This window comes from Drosophila elegans, unplaced genomic scaffold, assembly GCF_018152505.1.
Source record: "Drosophila elegans isolate 14027-0461.03 unplaced genomic scaffold, ASM1815250v1 contig_1, whole genome shotgun sequence".
Lineage (NCBI taxonomy): Eukaryota > Metazoa > Arthropoda > Insecta > Diptera > Drosophilidae > Drosophila > Drosophila elegans.
The window spans coordinates 335,348-358,711 of NW_024545461.1; the positions used below are offsets into that span (position 1 = coordinate 335,348).

Consider the following 23,364-nt stretch of genomic DNA (forward strand, 5'->3'; position numbering starts at 1 on the left):
AGGCGCAGCCTCCTGTCCCTTGCTCTGTCGCTGCCGGTCGCACCGAACGCCTGCTCAGTTCTTACCTGACAGTTCAGGCGTACACCGGAAGTCGGCAATGTAGTCCTTAAGACAAACTCTAGGTTCTAGACGAACCGTGAACTTGTAAATGTTGAAACCACCGATAGCTTGCTTCTCGATGCTCGCTTGACGCTCGTCGTCCTCGATGTCCTCACTCTGCTCCCTGGTTCGAAGTCCAGGCGCTGCTCCTTGCTTGCTCCTGCAGGGCAATCTCGGGATTCGGTCAACTGCTGTTCTAGGATTCTAGTGGTGAACTGCTGTGCTCTTAACGCAAACGCCTTTAGACACCAGACGAACAAACTCGCGTCCTTCGTGGCTAGTCGCACAAGCGATCAGGCGTACGCTGGACTTCGCCAATGCGATCCTTTTAACAAGGCAACTAGTTCTAGAAAGTTTCCCTTCATATCCCACGGTTCCTTGTCGAAAGACACTTTTTGTGCAACTCTGCCTGACACGCCGGGCAATACGCCAAGCTCAAATCGAGACAGAAAATGTAACAAAGCGCCTTGACTTAGCCGCAAAAAACCCGAACACACCCGAAGCCTGCTGCTAAGAGCCCGGGAGCCTGTCGCAGTGTTGGTAAAATGTTAAATGCAACCGTGTGTGGCGCAGTGTTGGTAAAAAGTTAAATGCAACCGTGTGTGGTTGCTACATAATATCAGTTACGTTAAATTCAAATTCAAAACTTATAATTATAGCAATAGATCTCCTCTAACATTCTCCCCCCGTTCTTTAAGATTAAGCTGTGGGGAGGAGAGCGAGTTTTCAAATCGGCGACGCGCACGGCTCCATCTCGTCCGGTGATAACATTGGTCACTCTTGCAAGGAGCCATTGTTGTGGAGGCATGTTATCTTCTTGAACGATGAAAGCGGGACCACCTCCAAATTCGGCTGCCTTGTTGTCTACTTTGTGTGTTGTTGAAGATTTCGTATGTAGTCCTCATGTCAAAGGTGCCAGAAATTTTGTTTAAAATAACCAACCCTTTGCCAACGATCAAGGTAGTGCATTCCGTTAGATCCATAGCGTCGAAGAGTCTCTCGTCAGGTCGGGCCAGTAAGCATGAACCAAATTTGAGCCGGAGTAACTGCTTCGTCGTCATTCAGGTCACCAGATGCGGGATATATTGGCCTTGAGTTAAGAATAGCCTCCAATTCTATGAAAACGGTTTGTAGCTCTTCCAGATTAAAATTTGCATCTTCGCCAATTTGACCGCGGCTTCCCAAATTCCACCGAAATCGGGTGACCTGGGGGGTATAACACAAAATTCATATCTTTTTCAACTACTATATGAATGAAAAAAGTTTATTGATACGTCATTAAGCATTTGATCCTTGAACCTTTTAACATTGATGTGGCTCCATCTAAATGGCTACCATTGTCGCAATACAATCTTAGAGGGATATCTCTACGAGCGACGAAACGGCGGACGCTCAGCAGGAATGCAATCGAGGATAGCTTAGTTACGAGTTCTACGTGCATGGCTTTTGACGTAAAGCATAGCTTTTGGGCGGCTTAACCCTACTCCTATAACTTGTGAAAAATCAGCTGGTAAATCTCCCATCTTTGCTTCATCATCTCGGGCTTATAATGAAAGCAATGAGTACTGTTTCTAACTATTTTTCGAATCACTACTGTGGCGTTTTTTATCCACAATCTATGATACTAGTGCCTGGTTTGGAATCAATAATTCGTCCTCCTGATTATAAAGATTTACTATGAAATTTTCTGTTAAGAAGATGTACGCATTGGCTAACTGTGTTGCACAGGCTTTCCCTTCTTAACGCAGGCATATCCGACGGGTACCCGTCTCTTTGAGCGATAGTTTTTCAAAATGTCTATTTGAATATGAGCGATAATTTTCCTAAATGTCTTTTTGTGTATGAGCGATAACTTTCCAAAATGTCTGTTCCATCTCTTGATCAAAGATGTGTATGTCGTCCTTGCCTTATAAGACGTTCTAACGTTGTTGATAGTTCGGTAGACATAGGAGAGAATTCGACCAACTTCTATGCATGATAAACGGTTGACGATGATGGACTCTAGACTAGACTCATCGGTATTTGACGGAGTACAGTACACCTCGGTTCCGCACTTCTATCGGTTTCGGAAGTGCTCCATTAAGAACAGAGCATTTATCTCTCAAGAACGCTGATACAATATACCACGTCGTAGGCTCGACCACCCCGTGGTGTTATATCTGCCGGGTATTTAGCTAAAGGAACTTGTTTCCAGATAGTGTCGACGTTGCTCTCTTGTTGCTCAAAAATTCGGTAAGCTACAAAAAATTATAATTATCAAAACGAATGACGATAGTTGAATACGTCCAAAAGAATACACCTGAGATAAGATTTTAACAATCCTGCGATTTTTCGCCACGTTCTACTCAATAGCAAAACCAGCGCATATTTCCAGCTAAGGCAATGACTGTGCGCGAATCGGTGCAACCTTAGATTTGGCCATCCCAATTTTCGTTTAGGTCTGGACTCGAATGTATAAGCAGTAGGGTCGTTCAAACGCATCCGCAAAGCGGTAAACTTCACACGATTGCAATTTTTTGTTAGAACATAACGTGCAACAGTAAGGTTTTATAAATTACGAAAATCATAGGTGATTTCGGTCAAAGGGCGAGTTGACTTTCGTTGGTACAAGTATCCCATGTTAGCTTTTCCAATGTGAGATCTTGAAGGAACAGTTTGCCGCATATTATAATAATACCAATTAGTTCTAAAATGTGGAATATTCAAACAAAGTGCGACTTGTCTTTCGTTGGTATAGGTATCCCATGGTAGCCTTTCCAATGTGAGATTTTAAAGGAACAGTTTGCCGCGGATTATAATAGTACCAATTAGTTCTAATATGTCGAATATTCTCTCGGAAACACCCTTATGGAACAAAAACACATCGGCCTTTGGCTTCCAAGGTACTCCAAGGGTCTTAGTAAATTCCTGATCATTCAGATCTATAAGAATTTCATCTTGAGATGTTGCGACTATGTCATTTGAATTGCTGCTAAACTTTATTCCAGCCCTACCTTAAACGTTGGTAAACTGGTCCTTTATCTCCTGCAATTTGCTTAAGGTATCTGCGATAGTTAATACATAAACATTTTAAGGGCTTGATCAAATGAATTTCCCAGTTTTTCAGGGGTGTCATCGAACGGAACTTTGATTTGTATTCGACCTTCTGCTTGTTTCTCCCTTCACTGAGAATGCTGTCGTTAATTTTATACTCTTCTATTTCACAAAATTGGCTTACAACTTTGTAGAGTGATAATTTTTCTTTAATAATATTTCATAGTTGAATTTGTGTAGATCTGCCTACGCCATTGTTGTCTCCTACAATCCAACCATACTTACTAAAATTGGCAATTTATCTCCTAGACTAATGATAAGATATATTTTTGAAGAAAGATGAGGGTCTGCTAAAATCAAGCCTTCTGGGAATTTTCATCTTGGAACGCACACATAGTTTTTGTTGTTGAAAATTCAAATAGACAGGTAAGCGACTTACATCTTACATCTTAATCTTTTCCCTTACTTCTTGTTGTACGTGTGACCTGTCCAGTTGAAGACGATTTGTTTATCCCGCTGTTATATATTGGGTGTAAAATTTTGTTGGTGCGCGAAGATGTCGAAATTTGAACCGAATAAGCGTCATTTGCGGGAGATTTTGCTTTTCGCGTTTCATTCGAAAAAATCTGCTGCTGAAGCGAGTCGAATGATTGCAGCAACATATTGTGAGTTGTGTATCAGTGAAAGAACGTGCCGAGAATGGTTCGTGAAATTCAAAAATGGTGATTATGACGTGGAAGACAAGGATCGGCCGAGTCCCGTGCAAAAGTTTGAAGATGCAGCTTTGGAGACTCTGTTGGATGAAGATTCTTGTCAGACACAACAAGAATCCATCACAGGAGTTCTCTATTTTGAATAATCAGTATGTAGCTATTTTTACGCAATAAAGCCTCAAACTATGAAAAAAACGGCGGTTTTCTACTTGTACACCTAATAATTAACTTTGGAACAGGAATATAATAAAGAGTGCGAACTGGATGGAATTACCCGGAATAATGCCCTTTTTACAGTGTGTAGAAATGGGTGACATTGTTCTGAGGCCTTGGATCGTGTGTAGCTAAACTTTAAGGCTTCATTGATATGTGACTTGCCTCTCGGTTTGATGTATGTTTGATGCCAATACATGCTCTGGTTGGAATTGGTCGAGTGGTGTATGATGGGAACTGCGTCAGATTTTGCATCTAGACTTAGATCGGTATTTCTTGATTTTCTTGACTTTTGATGACGATTGAAGCACTCGTCAGGTTTCTTGTCCAACTTTTGGCGTTGTTGAAATGTTAACTCTAAAAATGCTTTTCAGCTGAATAACAATCAACATTTGTGGTTACGAAGGATTTTTGAGATATATGGGTTCTATATTTAAGTTTTTGGTCCTTCTAATTGGAATTCCTAAGAATTGATTTTAAGAATTGAGAAACTGGCATATCATCCTAAGACGGAAGCTGCTCGAATGTTGTTCTTCATTCAAGATATAAGACGGTCATAGGATGTACCAATTTCAATCAAATTAAAGTGGTGTTTCAATATATTGCATGTAACGCAAGTTCAATATTAGCTCCCAGAAATCACACAAACAGTTGTGAGCAATTAGTCAAGGAAATGTTCCGTCTGGCAAGCCAGTCGTCGCCATCTGCACACGTAAAATTACAAAGTTACTGCAAGAAGAAACACAGATTTCCGCTCAGGAAAGCTTATCACAATAAAAGCCCACAGATTTCAGCTGAAACACAATTGCGAGACCAAGATGGCTCTTGGGCTGACAGTGTTTAAGAAAACTTTATAACGTTTTTAAAGCAAATGGAGCTTCAGGCACGTTCAGAATACCTGCACTAAGCCAAGGCGAGTGTGTCTAACTCCAGAATACTGAGATTTCCCGGAAAAGATAAAACTCTTTCTTCGTCACACAGACAGATACGCCTCCATTCATGCCAATCCAAGATCTTGAAAAAACTAATTCTTCAACGTATAATGCCACATTTGACAAAACGCGGCATTATCCCAGATCATCAAATAGGCTTCAGAGAAAAGCATGGTACCATTGAACAAATCACAAACTTTTGCACTGCTTTGAAAGACAGGATTTTACGAAAATTAAAACAGAAGGAAATTACTAGCGGGATCAGAGAAAGTACCAAGGACAGAGATTTTGAACTACAAGAGTTGAAGATCCTGCTGATGCTAATAATATACGTGCATTTTAATGTTGGCTAGAGTGTGTTATATGATACGACGAAGAATCAAAACAAGGAAGTGTGTTGTGTCTTGATGATTATATCTAGAATATATGTACCCTCTGCAATGGTATAAAAACTAAACTAAAAATTGCGGCAAAGTAAGTTAAACGATTTTTATTGGGGCACTGAGAGCAGCTTAAATAAACTTTATTCTATAGGTCTTCAATAGAAAGGAATTTGTGGATGCGACACTCCTGGACATTTACCAGGCCACTGACATTGACAATGATGATGTCACTGTACAACAACGCACGCAGGGAAGTTTGACCCAGTTCTTCTTTTGTGAGGGAGCAACATTGTCAAAAAGCCAATTAATTTCAGTGAAGTCTTTATTTGCTTAAAGCATACAGAGACTGCATCCCACTTTTATTTAATATATATTTATTTATTTCCGAATTAGGAAATATCTGCCAATATAAACCAAATAACTAACTCCGTCCGAATTAGGTATTATAATTTCAGTCAGAAGTTTGCAACGCAGTGAAGGAGACATCTCCGACTGTATAAAGTACATATATTCTTGATCAGCATCACTAGGAGAGTCGATCTAGCCATGTTCGTCTCTCCGTCCGTCTGTCCGTCCGTTTCTACGCAAACTAGCCTCTCAGTTTGAAAGCTTAAAGTTCTTCGACATATAGTAATAGCTAAATATTTCAGGATTACGGTTTAAATTTCATTGTTTTTAAGTAAATCATAATTTTAATGTTTTCAAGAATATTTAGTTTTTGCAATAGCTGCAAGGGTATATAAACTTCGGCTTGTCCAAGTATGTTTCCTTTCTTGTTATAGAAGTGCTGCGTCTCACATCAAGTGGACGGAGGCAAGGATAGGTGCGCTAAAATTCACAAAACAAGAAAAAATACAGTTTGAAGCGGATCTTGCGCCTCAAATTTAGTTTTGAAAATTTCAAGAGCAATAGGCCGAACATGACGTGCTGATCTTACATGGCTGAATAACTGTATTTGGCTGAGTAGGTAGCTTGAAATTATGTGTCCAGTGAGTAATTTGTGAAAGAACATCAACCCATGGCAAATCCGGCGGTTCTTATCGAGGGCAGGTTAAATAGAACCATTGACGTAAGTTGATCCAAGTTTAACCCACGTAAAGCAAACAAAAGAAACGGTTTTTGTACCGATTGAATAAGGTCCTGAAATTTAGCGTATTGAAAGTACCACACGCACGAACAGTAAAGTAAAGGTTTTTTGTGGTGTGGGGATCCAAATTCCTTAGACCAGCGCTTGACAAATGCAAAAAACCCTTTTAGACAATATACCAATGTCATCGGTAAAGTTTAAGTTGTGGTTAAATAATGAGTTAAAAATCACTCGTTCCACTGAAATTTTTCGCTAGGAAAAGTCTTTCCGATAAAAAGTCATTAAGCTACATTTAGAGTTGATGGGTTTCTTTGTTCAAAAAACGGTATATTTTCAACAATTTTTTTTTCATATAAAAAGATACATACTCACTAAATCTATATGCAAGGTTGGCGCAATTTTTAATGTCTTTTGAATATAAAATCTATTTTGTATAAAAATGGCTGAAACCTAGAGCGCATACTCCAACTTCTGCTCGCAGTACCACAATGCATTACTGCTGAATCTCTGGCATAAAATAACTTCCACATATACGGGGATCTTTGCCCTTTTTAGAAACTGTGGTGGTCTCCATTGCAAACCCGTCATAACAACGCAATCAGTTTCTCTTCCTCGTCGTCCAAGTTGGCAAATGCGTCGGTCGCATTATGGATGTCCTGCTAAGCATTAAGGAGTTTGGTAAACTCACTCATGGAAACAATCGGAATACTAAAAAAAAAAAATAAAAAAAAAAATTGTTAGCTTCTCTATTTTTCACTTATTTTCCTTGTTTTTTAAATAATTCTTTTAATTTTACATAAGAGCACTGTATCACTATGTTGGCATTGGTATAGTGGGTACTCGGTACATCTATATATGCATACCACATCTCCCTCCTTGAAGTTATTTTATAGAGATTATATTTTGAAAAATAATGTAACAAATAAAAATTACTTTCTGGTGTTATTCACTCTGAAGCTAAGATTTTTTTGTTTGCATAAAGATTATTTTGTTTGATTAAAATTTAAAAATTGCAACATGTAATATTATTTAAAAAAAAAATTTTCTTATTCGAACCATATAAATTTTATTTTATAGAGATTATATTTTGAAAAATAATTTTAAAAAATTGTTTAATACTTTGAAGTTACGATTTTTTTTGTTTGTATAAAGATTATTTTGTTATACCCTTGCAGAGGGTATTATAATTTCAGTCAGAAGTTTGCAACGCAGTGAAGGAGACATCTCCGAACCTATAAAGTATATATATTCTTGATCAGCATCACTAGGTGAGTCGATCTAGCCATGTCCGTCTGTCAGTCTGTCCGTAATTATATCAAAATCGGACGACTATAGCATATAGCTCCCATAGGAACAATCGGAAAAATAAATGAAAACAATTATAACTTTTCTGTTTTTTAATTTTTTGTTCAGTTAGTTCTTCGACATATAGCAATGGTTAAATATTTCAGAATTATGGTTTAGATTTTATCAATATCGGACGTCTATATCATATAGCTCCCATAAAAATAATAAAAATATATAAAATAACTATCAAATAATTGAGCTGCTAATCATCATAGCTTCAGTGTTTTTAAGCATATACGCAAGTAAATCAAAATTTTAATGTTTTCAAAAAAGTTTAGTTCTTGCAATAGCTGCAAGAGTATATGAACTTCGGCTTGCCGAAGTTTGCTTTCTTTCTTGTTTGATTAAATTTTAAAAATTGAAAAATGTAATATTATTTAAAAAAAAATTTTCTTGTTTGAACCATAAAAATTTTATTAATGTTATTTTTATACCCTTCGCAAAATTGCTAAGTTGTTTTGAAGTCTATGATGCATTGGGATGTTAATGGGATTATATAGATTGTCTGGTCTCAGTATAAGTATTTTTGGCAGTTATATTTATACCCTTGCAGAGGGTAATATAATTTCAGTTAGAAGGTTGCAACGCAATGAAGGAGATATCTCCGACCCCATAAAGTATATATATTTTTGATCAGCATCACTAGGTGAGTCGATCTAGCCATGTCCGTCTGTCCGCCCGTCCGTTTCTACCCAATCTAGTCTCTCAGTTTTAAAGCTATCTGCATGAAACTTTCTTAAAAGTTGTCTTTCTATTGCAGGTAGTATATAACTCGGATCGAGCCGGATCTGACGACTATTGCATATAGCTTCCATAGGAACAACCGGAAAAATAAATAAAAAAAAATTATAACCTTGGTGTTTTTTAATTATTTTTTAGTTCTTCGAGATATAGTAATGGTTAAATATTTCAGAATTATGGTTTAAATTTCAAAATCAGACGATTATAGCATATAGCTCTCATAGGAACAATCTTAAAAATAAATGAAAAAAACTATAACTTTGGTGTTTATTAATTTTTTTTTAGTTCTGGTTAAATATTTCAAAATTATTGTTTAAATTTCATCAAAATCGGACGACTATAGCATACGATATAGCTCCAATAGGAACAATCGTATAGCTGCCATAGGAACTATAGAATAATTAAGCTGCAAATCATCATGCTTCAATGTTTTTAAACATACACGCAAGGAAATCATAATATTAACGTTTTCAAGAGTATTTAGTTTTTGAAATAGCTGCAAGGGTATATGAACTTCGGCTTGCCGAAGTTTGCTTCCTTTCTTGTTTATCATTTGTTTTTCCGGACAACCGATGACAATTAAACCATCCATTTACAATAATGTCTTCGAAATTTCGATACCTGAAAATGCAATTGTCATCATTCTTTGAAAAAAATTTGGCGCTATTTAAAACCATAACGTAATCGCGTGAAGCGATAGTTACCATTGCTCGTGGAAAATGATGTTACATTCGAGTTCTATTTGATGAAATCCTGATCTCAGATCGGTCAAGAATATCGTCAATTCTTGGTAGAGCAAATTTTTCAGACAATACTTTTTTATTGGCTTGCCGATAATTGATTACTAAACGCCATCTTTTATCATTAAAACCTGGTAGTAATTTTGTTGGTACAATTTGTAGTGGACTATTATACTCAGAGGCTGAAGGTTCTACTGTTTTAAACTTAAATTGTTGTGGAACATTTTTTTGAGTTTGGCTAGGATTTCATTATGGTTTGTGTTTTGAATGGGTTTTATTAAATTGTAGTTCATCTAGTGGTTCAATCTTTACTGTATTTAATTTACATTTCTATTTGTTGTATTTAATATTCGGATAAATGTGTGTTTTAACATCTGTAATGAAGTTTCCAATAAATAATCCATTTACGGTTTAAATTTCATTAAAATCGGTAGAAATTAACATAAAACTCCCATGGTAACAATAAAAATATAAAAAAAATTTTTAAATAAATGTAACTTTTAAATTTTGTAATTTTTTTTAAATTCTTTTTGACTTATTGATAATTTGACAGTTCAGAATTACGCTTTTATTTTTAATAATATCGGAAAACGATATCATATATCTGTCATATGAACTATCGAATAATTGAGCTGCAAATCATCATAGTTTCAATCTTTTTAAACATACACGCAAGTAAATGATAATTTTAATGGTTTCGAGAATATTTAGTTTTTGCAATAGCTGCAAGGGTATATGAGCATCAGCTTGCCGAAGTTTGCTTCTTTGCTTGTTTTTAAATTCTTTTTGACTTATTAATAATCTAGCATTTCAGAATTACGCTTTACATTTTATAAAAAAATCGGAAAATAGGAACGATCGAAAATTTGAGCTGAAAATCATCGTAGCTTCAATGTTTTAAAACATACATTTACAATGTAGGTGTTTTACAATAACTGCGAGGGTATATAAACTTCAGCTTGTTTTTGTTTTTGAGACCTGCGACCTTTAGCAACCCTTACAGTCATTATCTTACTTTTTTAAGTTTTGCCTGCAGACTATAGAGCACACAACATTGCGAGTTTGTTAAGCATTAAGTATTATATTATCAGCGTTCATTAAGGCTGATATGCCTTCTGGTAATCTGCAAATTGTTGATTTGGCTAAGGGGCTATACCACTGTAACACATAAAAAATAGGCAATTTATGCAATTAGGAACTAAAAAAATTACCCCTACAATGAACTATGAACTTTAAAAAGTAGCGAGTATTAACAAAAAAAAAAAGTTTTTTGGTGTAATAAATTATATTTTTTAAATTTGTCCAAATGGACATTTTTCAACCAATCCAAAAGTCTGTAGGTCATTTTAGGTAGGACCCATTCAAGATAATTGAATCTTAGTCTTAAACCGATCGGAAAGCTTGTTAAACGCGGTTAAAGTCTGCCTGCGAGGGTTCGCTCATCTGAACGCCGCCATTCAAAATCTACGACCTTTCCGCTTTCACAGAATATTTATAAAATTGTAAACTATCAATTAGGCGAAAAAAGTGGATTTAAAAAAAAAAAAAAAGTGAGACTGGTATAGCCCATTAAGGGGTTAAACGGGCTTCCTCGTACACAAAACAGCCCATTTTCAATATTTTTTTGTCCAAAACTCGGCTATTTCGGCGTAATTTACAGCAGTCCTTTGGAAGAAAGGTGTCTCTGCGTTGGCAGCAGAACTTTTTGCAGGATCATCAGAAGTAAATATAAAAAATGCATGTTTTAGCTAAGACCATGAACTAGGTATTAAACTAAGAAACAAAGTCAAAATTGTATTTTGACAAATATTTTTACAGAAATGCTAGTATTGGTGAAAATGTTGTCGACGTTTTTATTTTTTTTAATTGTTATTGAAAAAAAATATTCGTTTGTTCCAGACCTTGTTAATTTTATCTTGAATACCTGTGCATGATTTCAATACGATCGGTTGAGTAGTTCGCAAGAAATTTTGACAACCGACTTTGAAAAGACAGTTTCGATTCGAATATCCTAAGGCATGTTAAATTTTATGATTAGGTTATGCCAACAACCTCTATAACTTAACTTTATTGCACTCTTACAAAGGTTATTTTTCCTTTCGCGTCTCCAGAATTTCGCCCATTTAAGACTGGCACATTTCTAAAAGTTGTAATCCTTTACTGTAGCTTGTGTTATCGTTTAATCTCTGCTCCATAGCCCATTTCAAAGCCCTGGCTTTCAAAATCCTGCCGATTTCCTATCCGACCAATAAAGTTTCCGATTCAAAGAAACGCCATTTGCTTTAAAAAAAACTATTTGCTTCCAATGCGGTTTACGCATCGAGCCCTCAACAAACATGTCCAGGGGCTTTAAGATGGTGTTCCGGTCATCTGTGGGGGTGGCGAATTTTGTGTAGCTCATTTATGTTGTTCTTCTTTTCCAGGGAGTTCCATCAAATTATGATCCAATGCAGAGGTTTTGGTCTTACAAAAGCTTAGCCAGTATACAATCGAAGAGGAGAATACCTATAAGCTATGCTACTTTATGTTTCCTGTTGAATGGTACCAGATTTGTTTTATTTGGGCTTACCAGCAGTTGGTAGATTAGTTGAACAAATAGTGGAGGGGAGAAAACTTCTTCTTGAAGGGTTTCTCTGATAACTCCTCTGTAGCTTGGGTTCCATTGTTCGTTGAAGTTTAAAAAAATCGTAGTTATCATTTTTATACCCATTATTCGTGGTGTAAAGGCGTATATTGGTAAAGGTGTAAATGGAAGCGTTTCCGCCCCTATAAAGTATATACAAGGTGAGTTCCAAAGTAAACAGGACTTTTTGAATCTAGCGCCCTCTAGTGGCGCCATCTATATGTCAACTGGTGCGTTAGAATCTGTTATCGTTTATCGACTTCCAGTAAAAATGACATTTCATCTATTGGAAGTGAGGTTATTGCGTTTTAAGTGTCAGTATGTTTTTGTGATCGTTGCGAAAATGAGCTTCAAAGAGCCAACATTAAATTTTTTTTAAATTGGTAAAACTTTAACTGAAACGTTTCAATTGATAAAACAAGTTTATGGCGATGAATGCCTATCCCGTAGCAGACTGCACGAGTGGTTCCAACGTTTTCAAAGTGGTCGTGAGGACATAAATGACGTGATTACCAAAAATACCATCGATTCAGTTCACCGCCCCGGGCCTTTTTCGGTTTCAGTTCCCGTATGACTTTCGCGATCTCCTTTTGCTGAAACTGTGTTGGTATGGAATTAGTTTCAGATTCGGTTTGTGGTAACACAAATGGACCACTGGCTGAGTTCGGCTGGAAGACTTTTCGGAGATCTGAAGCAAAAGTTTCGGCTCTATCTTCGTCGCTGCGGGCCCAGCTTTCTGATGAATATCTTGTCGGAGTGACTGTTTCGATTGGAGAACTTAGGTTTGGGTGACCCCTCAACAGAGGATATTTTGTATTTGTTGGCGAAAGTTTTTCGGTGTACCGTAGTTGTGCGTTTTCAGCGTCTTTCTTCTGGGCTCGGTTTAGTGTGCGTGTGGCTTCCTAGAGACGTTTTGAGGATAGCGATCTGTTGGTTTGCTAAGCACGTCGCAGGCGCCTCTTTTCCAGTACAAGCTGTTCAATTTGTAGAATTGTTTTGAAATGGTTGTTTTGCACGTCTTTCCCTTTTCGTGTTAAAATAGAGGCAGCTGCCACAAGTATATCTTCAAGAACTTCGGTAGAACAGTCGATGTCCGCTTCGATGTTGAGCTGCGGGGTTAGTTCAATGTGAGAACTTACATACTTTTTATATTTTAGCCAGTTGGTTCTGTGCGATGTCAGCCTGTGGGGGTGGTCTGTGGTTTCTGAGCTTTGAAGAAGAGTTATAATTACTGGCGAATGGTCAGATGAGAGGTCCGAAAGCGCTTTGGCGCTTATTATATTACGTGGAATGTTTTTTGTCACCTCAAAATCAGGGACTTTTCCTGGGTCTGCTGGTCAATATGTGAGGCTACCAGGGGAAGCATAGTCATGCTCAGTTTGATGATTGCATTATACAATTTCCTTCCTTTGGGAGTCACGAGTCGTGATCCCCAGTGAGTATGTTTAGCATAATAGTCTCCTGCAGCTATGAAGCGATCTCCAAGTAAGTTGTTGAAAACCATGAATTGTCCTTCAGAAATTGTAAAGCGAGGCGGCAGTATACGGCGGCTGTAGAAAGGTTTCCGTTACCTGACTGCACTATGGTAAACGTGGTCTGCAAGTAGTTTGTTGCAAACCTTTGGTGAACATGGTGCTATGTGTTCCCTAATTAGAATGCCGGTTCCGCCATGGGCCTTATTATCGTAGGTTTGCCATTAATTATTTGCACTGTTTAGCTGCAAGCAACTGTAAAACTATGTTCTGGTTTTGACATATTGTTTCCATGGTCGTTTTCATATAGGACATAAATTCCATCATACTTTGTTGCATGGTAACCATCATTGATTCCAGTGTGCTTTGTGACTGTCCTGGGACCTGCTGAAGGTTTCCTAGATTAGACTGGAGTGGGTTTTCCGTTCCTGATCGAAGGGCATTGGCGTATGAGAAGCCTTTCTGGGTATTAAGCTGACCAAATGAGAATCTTGCAGCCGTGCCGAAAAAAAACTTCCGGGTCGTATTTGAGTAAGCGTACAAGTTTTAAGCATTTGACGGCGCGTGGTTGTCAATCGTCGCATGCGGTTTTTCAACTCCTTGTAGACCACAAGCCTCTGTGTGATTTCCTCCGCAGTCTCAATATTTCTTATTTTGGGGGTCTTCCTTGTTGGCAGGGCAGTTTGGACACAACTAGGAAATGTTCTTCAGATTTTGTCTGAAGTTTGGTTTCGTGAATATTCCCTTTAGTAAGCGGAACAACATGAAAATTTCCATACCCGACCAGCGCAACAATTTTGTTGACCAGGGCGTTCGAGCTTTTTAACACTGAGAACTCAAGACCGTCAGTAGGGCCGAGATACCCTTGGTAGCCGTTTCTTGCACTTCGGTATCGCGAGTTGATATATACGAGAAGTACCCGTCTCTTCGGATCGCTGAGCTTCGACGCTCTTTATTTGCTGCGTCGCTCATTGAGTTTTTTTTTTAGCGTGGCACTAATCATATCTTTGTTTTTTTTTGTTGAATAACTATTTACCTCTGTTTTAGCGTATTTTCGCTTATTTTCTAAATTTTTTTGTTTGTGTATTTTTTCATTTGTCTTTACAAACATTCACTTTCTACAACTTTTACCGAAGCTCGCGCAAAACACGTCCGCTGCACTTTTGCAACTTTTGAGCATTATAAACTCGGATTGTGTGAAGTTTGTTAGCTGAGTAACGGGTATTTAATAGTCTGGGAACGCGATGCGTCCTCCATTGTCTTACAGTCTTTTGAGGGAAATTAACTTACCAAGGGTATAAAAAAAATATTTTTTTATGTGTTGTTGTGTTCTGTATCGGCATCACCGTGAAAGTTGATCTAGACATGTCTGTGGAAACTTACACATGGATATGTAAAAAAAATCCCAACATATAGGCTGTGTTAAATATGTAAAATAAGTATATGTTTGTTTAACACAAAACAAATTAGTATTTAATCAGAATTTCTTTTTAACCATCTGTCCCGAAAATGTAGTCACATTAAGTCTGGATGTTGTGATCATTTAAACTCTTCATATTTTGAATACATATTTATGTTACCCGATTTATTTACTTTAGATTATAATTATCAATTCATGTTTATGTTATCTGCTTTATTTACTTTAGATTTTTCGCAAGGAAAGGTACGATAAAATCAGGAACAGCATTCTGGGAGACATTTTGACATCGATCGACCGCTTACCTTCATCAAAAAAAAACCTACGTCCATATAAACTAACAAATAATGGAGGAACTATTCAAATGGTTACAGCACTTGTTCTACAACTAATTCAATGCGCAACTGTTTTGCCAGATTCACTTTGTGATACCGGAAAACTAGGTACTAAGACCCAATTGAATGTTGCAGATGACGAAAACCTCCCAAGCGGAGCTACAAAAACTGTTCAGCCAGATCAGGATATAATTGTTTTACAAAAGTATGATGTCGCTGTCAGTATAGGTGGAAACTTTTTAACAACGTTTTTAAATAAATGCAAATCACGGTCTAATGAAATTGATTTCCGACCACTTTTTGAAAATTTTATTCATGATTTACTGGCTACCGTTAACAGACCCGAATGGCCTGCATCTGAATTGTTACTTTCGCTGTTGGGAACTATGCTGGTTCGCTATGTGTCTGACAAGGGCATAGAACAGAGCATTCGCTTAGTTTCATTGGATTACCTGGGCATTGTAGCTGCTCGATTGCGTAAGGATACTGTTGAATCTCGGTGTAAGGTTAACATAATTGATTCAATGATAAAATCAATAAAAGTAGAACAAGAAAAGGAGGGTGATTTAACTGAAAATAATGTATGTAACACGTTTGTTTAAACTGCTTTAAAAAAAACTTAATAAGAATATTTTACAGGCTCAATTTGAACTACAACCCGAGGAGCAGCGAATCGAGTTTCTACAAAAAATACTTCTGGATTTCCTAGCTGTAAATGCTCAAGAAGAAAATTTAATCTGGGACTATGCTCGGCACTTTTATTTGGTACAGTGGTATCGAGATGTAATTTATCAAAGACGTCGGATAAGGGATGATGGAAAAGGATTGGCTTTGAGAAAGTCTAAATGTCGGACTAAACATAAGACTGGTGGTATGTTTACCAATATAAATTAAGCTTAAATATATATATATATATATATATAAGTTCTGCTCGTATCAACGCCGCTTTTTGAACTGACACCTAGAGGACAAAGAACTCAATTTGTCCATTTCTTTTTTCTCCTTCCTCTATTCTCAGTCAGTTCGCGGCATACGACCAGACCTCACTCAGTAGGAGTCTCTCAATTCCCGCTTCTAGGCTTTTTCCTGTGAACTGCGCATTTGCAACACGCAGTTCGCCTGTTTTAAATGACGTTCTGGGGCATACACTTGCCTACAAAATATACATTTTTGACAATCGCTGTACACTATATTACAATGAACTGTACTAGCGCTCCGACACGGCCTTCCTGACCAGTCACGCGTCCTCGTGTGTTGACTATAAATCGCCATATTCTCATAAGTCAGTTCTTATTGATTTTAATTGTTTAAGTGTTTAGTGTTTTTATTTAATTTTCTTTACATAGTTTAAGGCATTAAAACCAAAATAAGCAAGTTCATTTCTTAATAACATATCATACATTCTTTTCATAACATTTTCTTCTTAACCATACTTAACAATTGACACTAAGCTAATAAGCTTTATCAACTGGTGTATTTCCATTTACACCGAGTTACCGACCCCCACCATAACATGTCCTTCTGCTATGGTGCGGTCACTACCGACCACTCCATAACAAGTCATATTTCTATGGTAATGCCATCTTTTGGTGCCCTAGCTGTCAATATTAGTAAAATAATCGTCCCAACAACAATTTAAATTTTTTTTTGTTTGTTCCTTCCTTGCATCTGCAGCATCAAAAGTTTAAAAAACAATTATGTATTTTTTAAATATTTAAAATGCTTTATGATGACACCAAACGGCTCTTCAGTGTATGCATTAGTAAATGTTTTTCGTATGTATTTGAGCATATGCAGCATGCATAAAACATTCAAAACTGCCACTTCTTCAAATTAAATTCATACTTCTCGAAAACTAAAGCAAAACCGCGCGAAATCAGCGGGTGATTTTGGTAGTTTATTGATCAAATAACCCATTTTTAAAGGAATCACTTCATTTCCTGAGGGTACCCGAAATTAATTCTAAAGAAAAGTATCCCATTACGAAATAAAGCTCGAGTTTTTAAAGCTTTTGTCGATATTTTATAAACATTTTAATCAATTTCAATGACTTCACAAGAAATTCGATCAGCAAAGTATTCATCTCTTTTCACTAGATTTTTTTTTAACTTAATTTTGCGTGAAAAATATGCCAAAAAAAATTCATTCAGTGAAATTCTCCGAAATGTTGGCATAAATTAGCTTTAAGTATAAAAATAGCCCCATACTTTATTTATTAATTTTCACAAAAAAAAAACGGACTTTTGGCCAAAACTCGGGCCTGCTGGCCCTGGATTCAGTACGTGGCGTTCATTTACTAAAATATTCTACAACATAGGGCTTCTTGTCCACTCCATGAAGCAATATTGCCCCATACCCAATTGAGCTGGCATCTGTGTGCAGTTCTATCGAATGTTGAGGGTTAAGTATGATTGGCAACGGTTCCTTTCATGTTCTAACAGCCAGACGATATCACAGTTTTTCTTTGAAATAAGCAAATACAATGCTTTTAATGTTTTTGAAAATTTTGGTACAAACTGCCGAAAGTAAGAAGCTAGCCCTATAAATTGTCTCAATTGCGTTACCGTTTTTGAAGGTAGCAATTCTGTGAGCCCTTCAATTTTTTAAGGATTTGGGCGAATTTATCCATTGCTAACTTCAAACCCCAGATATTCGATCCTAGTCTTAAGAAAGGAACACAAAATTACCCAATGTATTAATTATAACGCGCTGAAACACAGACGGAGCGTTTTTTAAATCAAAAGGCATAGTCAAAAATTCATATGGACCTTCGGGGGTGACAAAAGCGGTGCGCTAAATTCAATCTGGATGTACCGGTATTTGGTGGAAACCGCAAGCCATATCGAGACATTCGAAATAGCTTGACAATCTGATCAGAAACCTTGCAATCTGATCAGAAATTAGAGGTTATGGGTACTTGTCTGCAACAGTGTTTTCATTAAAAGCACGGTAATCCACACAAAGACGATCACTCCCATTTTTCTTTTTAACGAGCATCATAGGACTCCCGAAAGGTGAGCAACTGGGACGAATAAGGTAAGATTTTAGAAGTTCATTGATCTTATAACGTACATTCTCTTTTTCATCTTCGATAAGTCTATAGGCCCGGTGCTGTATACTATCTTTTGTGGATCTATTAACGTAATTTCCAAATTCCCTGTTGAAACACGAGACTTTGGTATTCCTGCTATAAACCAATCCATATTGTCGGAGTTAATAAGGTCGCCACCGGAATCTGTTATGTGAATACTAAGCCTTACAGCGTCTATTGCTACACTAAGACCTTGGCTTAAAATTTCTTGGCCAACCAAAACATCGAATTTTAGATATTTGTTCATTACAACGTGACATAAAGTCTTAAAGCAATACTGTTTAGCGCCGCTTTTCGAACGCAGTTCCAAATATAATATATGCCGCCTATATTGCCTATTTTAAATGACTTTCTGGTGTATGCGCGTATTGCCTATAAAATATAAATGCTCTGACAATCGGTGTACACTATGCTACACAGAACATGTACTAGCGCTCACTACTGTGCTCACTATAAAGATCGCCTATTGGGACCGTGCCTTTGACGACTTCCACCGTCCTGATACGATCTAACCAAAAACTAAATATTGGATTACAGGACCATGGGTATGGTTGTCACGTCAATTCGCTAGGGCTTGTGATAAATTGGGTAAGCTTATTTTATGTTTTCGAAAAAATTGCAATCCAGCACTTGAACCTTGCTTTCTGGGTGAAATCGACATTAGAACAAAAATTTCAGACGGCTACAAGAGTAAATTGTTTCTTAAACTAATTGGCAAGGCTGATACATTGGATTTACGTATGCCAACGAGATTTGTGTCCTCCCGTTATCTTTTTAGCTGTACAACTGTCGCCAGTTTGTACATAATGCGGATGCTTTAAATGCAGCTAAAAATGATCTGCATTCATGATTATAATCTTCAACAGCCCTACAATATAATCATTTATATTTAGTCTATTAATAGACATCGTTTTTATTTATTTTTAAAATCAATGTATAACATAATGTTTACTAAAAACTTAAATTTTTATACCCCGAAAAACTTAAGAAAACAAATAGTTGTTCATTTTTTTTTTTTCCATTTATTAAATTTTATCATCTATACAATTTAAAGATCGTTTTTTTAAGTAAGATGGTGCAAAACTGACAATGTAAACGATTCGACCAGCTCGTTTTTATTTTTTGTTTTAGAATAAAATAAACTGTAAATCGATTTTCCCACGATTGATATTTATAAAGCCGCTGAACATCCTAGCACCAAAACTAAGAAACCGATTGTTTTGAAAATTTTTACTCGATTTAAATACAAAAATTCATAGGAGCTAACGTGTTCGGAAGCTTAATTTAAAAAAAAAATTAATTTAAAAGCAAAAGAACGAAATTAACTTATATCATAAAAGTGGACCTAATGCTGGTCATAAAACCCATCAAATGTGGCACTTCTTTTGGGAACTAATGATAAATCAATGTCATTGAACTGACTCCCATAAAGTATGCTTTTGGAACCCTAATGGCGTTTTCCAGAACCAAACTTGAACTTCTACATCTTCTAAATAATTATTACATCAAAATCATGCTTCCCTCGGAAACACACTTAACCAACTAAAACTACTTCAATCTTACCGGTTACATCTAAACGTGTGCTACCAACTACCTGCAGTCTACTTCCTTACGTATTAACATAACTAGCTATATCTCTCTAGGACTGCTTCGTCTCGTTAACCCTAATGGTCGCCAGTTTTAACGGGTTTTTCAAAAGGGACTCTACAAAAGTAGACCGATGGGGACGCCATATTCCCGCTATTTTGAAATTTCTCTTCAGTAAGGCTTGCCATTTCATCATGGACATATAAACGATCCAAAAACTAGTCAAAATTATTAAAATTTTATACAGAAATTCGGAGTCAATGGCCTCAGCTTTAATTGCGCAACGTCCAATTTGTGGTCGTTCGTCCTGTAAGACCAATGTAAATCCTCAGGCACAGTACAAAATGTTTCCATTCGTACGAATATCGTACGTGGAATTGCAGCAGTATCGTCCGACTTATGCTTGAAAACCGTTAAAAATTGGATTCAGCGTTTGGGCTTCAGCAAGCGTACCCGTGGTGGCCATGTAAAAGAAATCGAGTTTTATACATAATGGCATCGAATTTACTTTCACAGGAATAAAAAATTTCATTGATATCCCAAAACAACATTTAAAAAATCGCTATTTTTACAACCCTTTTCAAAGCTATCATCAGCCCAGCAAATAAGTTGGAGTTTTTTCAACCGGTAGATCTACGTACTGGCCCACAGATCCGAAAAAAAACTCTCAGATATGAATGTAAATGTCACTGTAACAAGTAGACTGCCGCATTGTCTAATACGCGCTCAAACACTCGCTGGTCTGTCAGGTGACTATTTCCATTTTCTTCTTTGCATTTTCGACCAGCCACAGCCCATCGACAAACTGGTTGAAGTAAAGAAAATATATAACGGAGGAGTGTTTTCATGGTCTGCCATTTCGATTGCGCAGTAAGTCCCGATCGCGCCAAGAGTCCAATTCAAACTGACCACCCTTCAAATACCAGGAGCTCATCTTCTTGCAACTTCTTGCTCTCCGGTTCTCTCTCTCTCTCTCTTGGGCGACCGGGCCTCACTCGACGACTACGCCACTCTAAAAGAGATCTGGCAATGCCGTCGCGCTACGAGTAGAGCAGGAATTCCTAGAATCCATGTTTTACCAGGAACCAGCGGCTTATGCCAAGCGACAACCAAATCGGAGCGCCAAATAACTTTAGCGTTCATCGAATTCAAATATTTCTGAGAACTGCGACACGGCCTTCCTGACCTGCACACGTCCTCGTGTATGCGTGGTCATGACCCATTAAGCTTTACAACAAGCAGTATTCCTTTCAATTATTTATTGACATTAGCTTCTAATCTAAATCATTCAATTATTTCATAAACATACAACCAATAACAGCGTTTCTTGTTATATCTCAACCATATTAATTTTCACAATTTCTCTTTATTTCCAATTGGACACCAACTCGTCCTCCTGACTCCCGCCACGTATCCACACAGGATCATGGTGCAGTCGTATACACATATACTCCCGCCACGCATTCACACAGAATCGTGGTGCAGTCTCACACAATTGTTCTTGCCAAGCATCCTCGTAGGATTTACACATACGCTCCCGCCAAGCATCCCCATAGGATCATGGTGCAGCCGTATACACATACATATTTTCCCGCCACGCATTCACACAGAATCGTGGTGCAGCCGTATACACATACATATGCTCCCGCCACGCATTCACACAGAATCGTGGTGCAGCCGTATACACATACATACATATGCTCCCGCCACGCATTCACACAGAATCGTGGTGCAGCCGTATACACATTTGACATTCGGAGCTAATTATTTTCATCAATCGAACGATCAAATTCTTCATCTATTTCTGCAAGTATTTGCGTATCAGGTAGAGACCGTAAATGTTCGTGTGCATATTTATACTGCCGTTTACTAGTTAACGACTTTAGTTTATATCTGTCTCCCTCCAAAACTTCAATAATTTCAAATGGACCCTTAAATTTAGGATCTAGCTTCGATGGATTTCTCTCTTCATTTTTAATCAAAACATAGTCACCAACCTGGTGCTTTACAATCTTTGCTTTGTTTTTATCAAATCTCTTTTTATCGTAATTGGCGTTCCGATCAATGTTTTCTTTGGCTTGCGCTCTAATTTTGTCCCTATCTATTACCACCTCTTCTTCTGTAATAGGCAACAAACCGAATGGCCTTCCTTCCCTGCCGATCATTAATTCCAAAGGACTTACTTTGGTGACACGGTTAATCGTACTATTAATAGCTAACTGAACTTCTAATAGCGCATCTTGCCAGGAGCGCTGGCTTGTTTCGACTGCTGTAAGCATACTTTTAAGCGTACTCATTTCGCGTTCAACTTGCCCGTTAGATCTGCTGGCGCCGGTGGCAATCAAATGTAGGTTAATTTTCTGGGAAGAGCAAAACTCGCGGAATCCGGAACTGGTAAAAGATCTACCCTGATCGGCAATCACACGCATTGGCAAACCAAACAACGAGACAACAGATTTCATTGCTCTCACACAGTTTTCCGTATCTAAACTCAAAGTGTGATACAAATATACGAACTTAGTAAAGGCGTCTATAATAACAATGACATACTCTTTTTGGTCATTCTTGCCACTCAATTTCCCTGTAATATCGATATGCAGAGTATGCCAAGGTATATCTATTTTTGGAATCGGATGGAGTTCTGCCTGCACTTTACCTTTAGAGCCTTTTGATATTTTGCATGTAATGCAATTTTCTACGAAACGCCTAACATATTTTGACATGTGGGCAAACCAATAGTGCGCATAAACTTTATCTAATGTCTTCTCCCAACCCAAGTGCATTACAGCTTCGTGTACGTGGTTTATTACAGCCCATCTGTAAGCTCTGGGTATTACGGGCAGACAGCGTGTTCTTCCGTTGCGTTGGATTTTACGATGAAGCATACCTTTTCTCAACTCATAAGTTTTTAGTAAATATTCCTCTAATTCGTCGTTACGTAGCTTTTCGATTATTTCAGAAACTTCTGGATCGCGCTGTTGTTCGGCGAGTAGCCAGTTGTCGGAGACCTCGGTTAAATTTATACGCTTCTCGACTACCTTTTCTAATTGGGAGTCTTTTTGGACGGGTAGAGGATTCCGAGACAGAAAATCAGCATGAGCCATTCTCTCCCCTTTTCTATATTCAATGCGAAACTGAAAAGCCTGTAAGTACCCCCACCACCGGTGTACCCTCGGCGTCAATGTGGTCTTGGAACGACTAGCCCTTAATGAATCGCAATCCGTAAGAGTTTCTAACCGCGAGAGTTTCTAACTCGTAAGAATGGTATTTGGACTCAACTGGAGTTGTGCATTTACTAAAATACTCGATTACATACGGCTTTTTATCTATTCGGTGCATCAAAATGGCACCATAACCAACCATACTTGCATCTGTATGCAACTCGACAGGGTGTTTGGGGTCGAAGATGGTCAATACTGGAGAACTTGTCAAAATTTCTATTATTTTCTGTCTAAGTTGTTCATGTTCGTCTTTCCATGTAAGTTCCTTGCATTTTTGAGAAGTTAGTAGAAATAATGGTTTTAATAACTCTGAAAATTTTGGCACAAACT

General features: G+C 37.5%; 1 protein-coding gene across 8 annotated transcripts in view; it reads left to right on the plus strand.

The window, feature by feature from the left end:
* The window catches only part of LOC108149213 (nipped-B protein), a 191,366-nt gene that overhangs the window by 71,774 nt on the left and 96,228 nt on the right, over positions 1-23,364 (plus strand). For all 8 annotated transcript variants that reach the window (XM_041707769.1, XM_041707318.1, XM_041707440.1 and 5 more), the window contains 2 exons: positions 15,030-15,716; positions 15,775-16,006. In XM_041707769.1, coding sequence (XP_041563703.1) covers positions 15,030-15,716; positions 15,775-16,006 — 919 coding nt within the window. The remainder of the gene's footprint in view (positions 1-15,029; positions 15,717-15,774; positions 16,007-23,364) is intronic.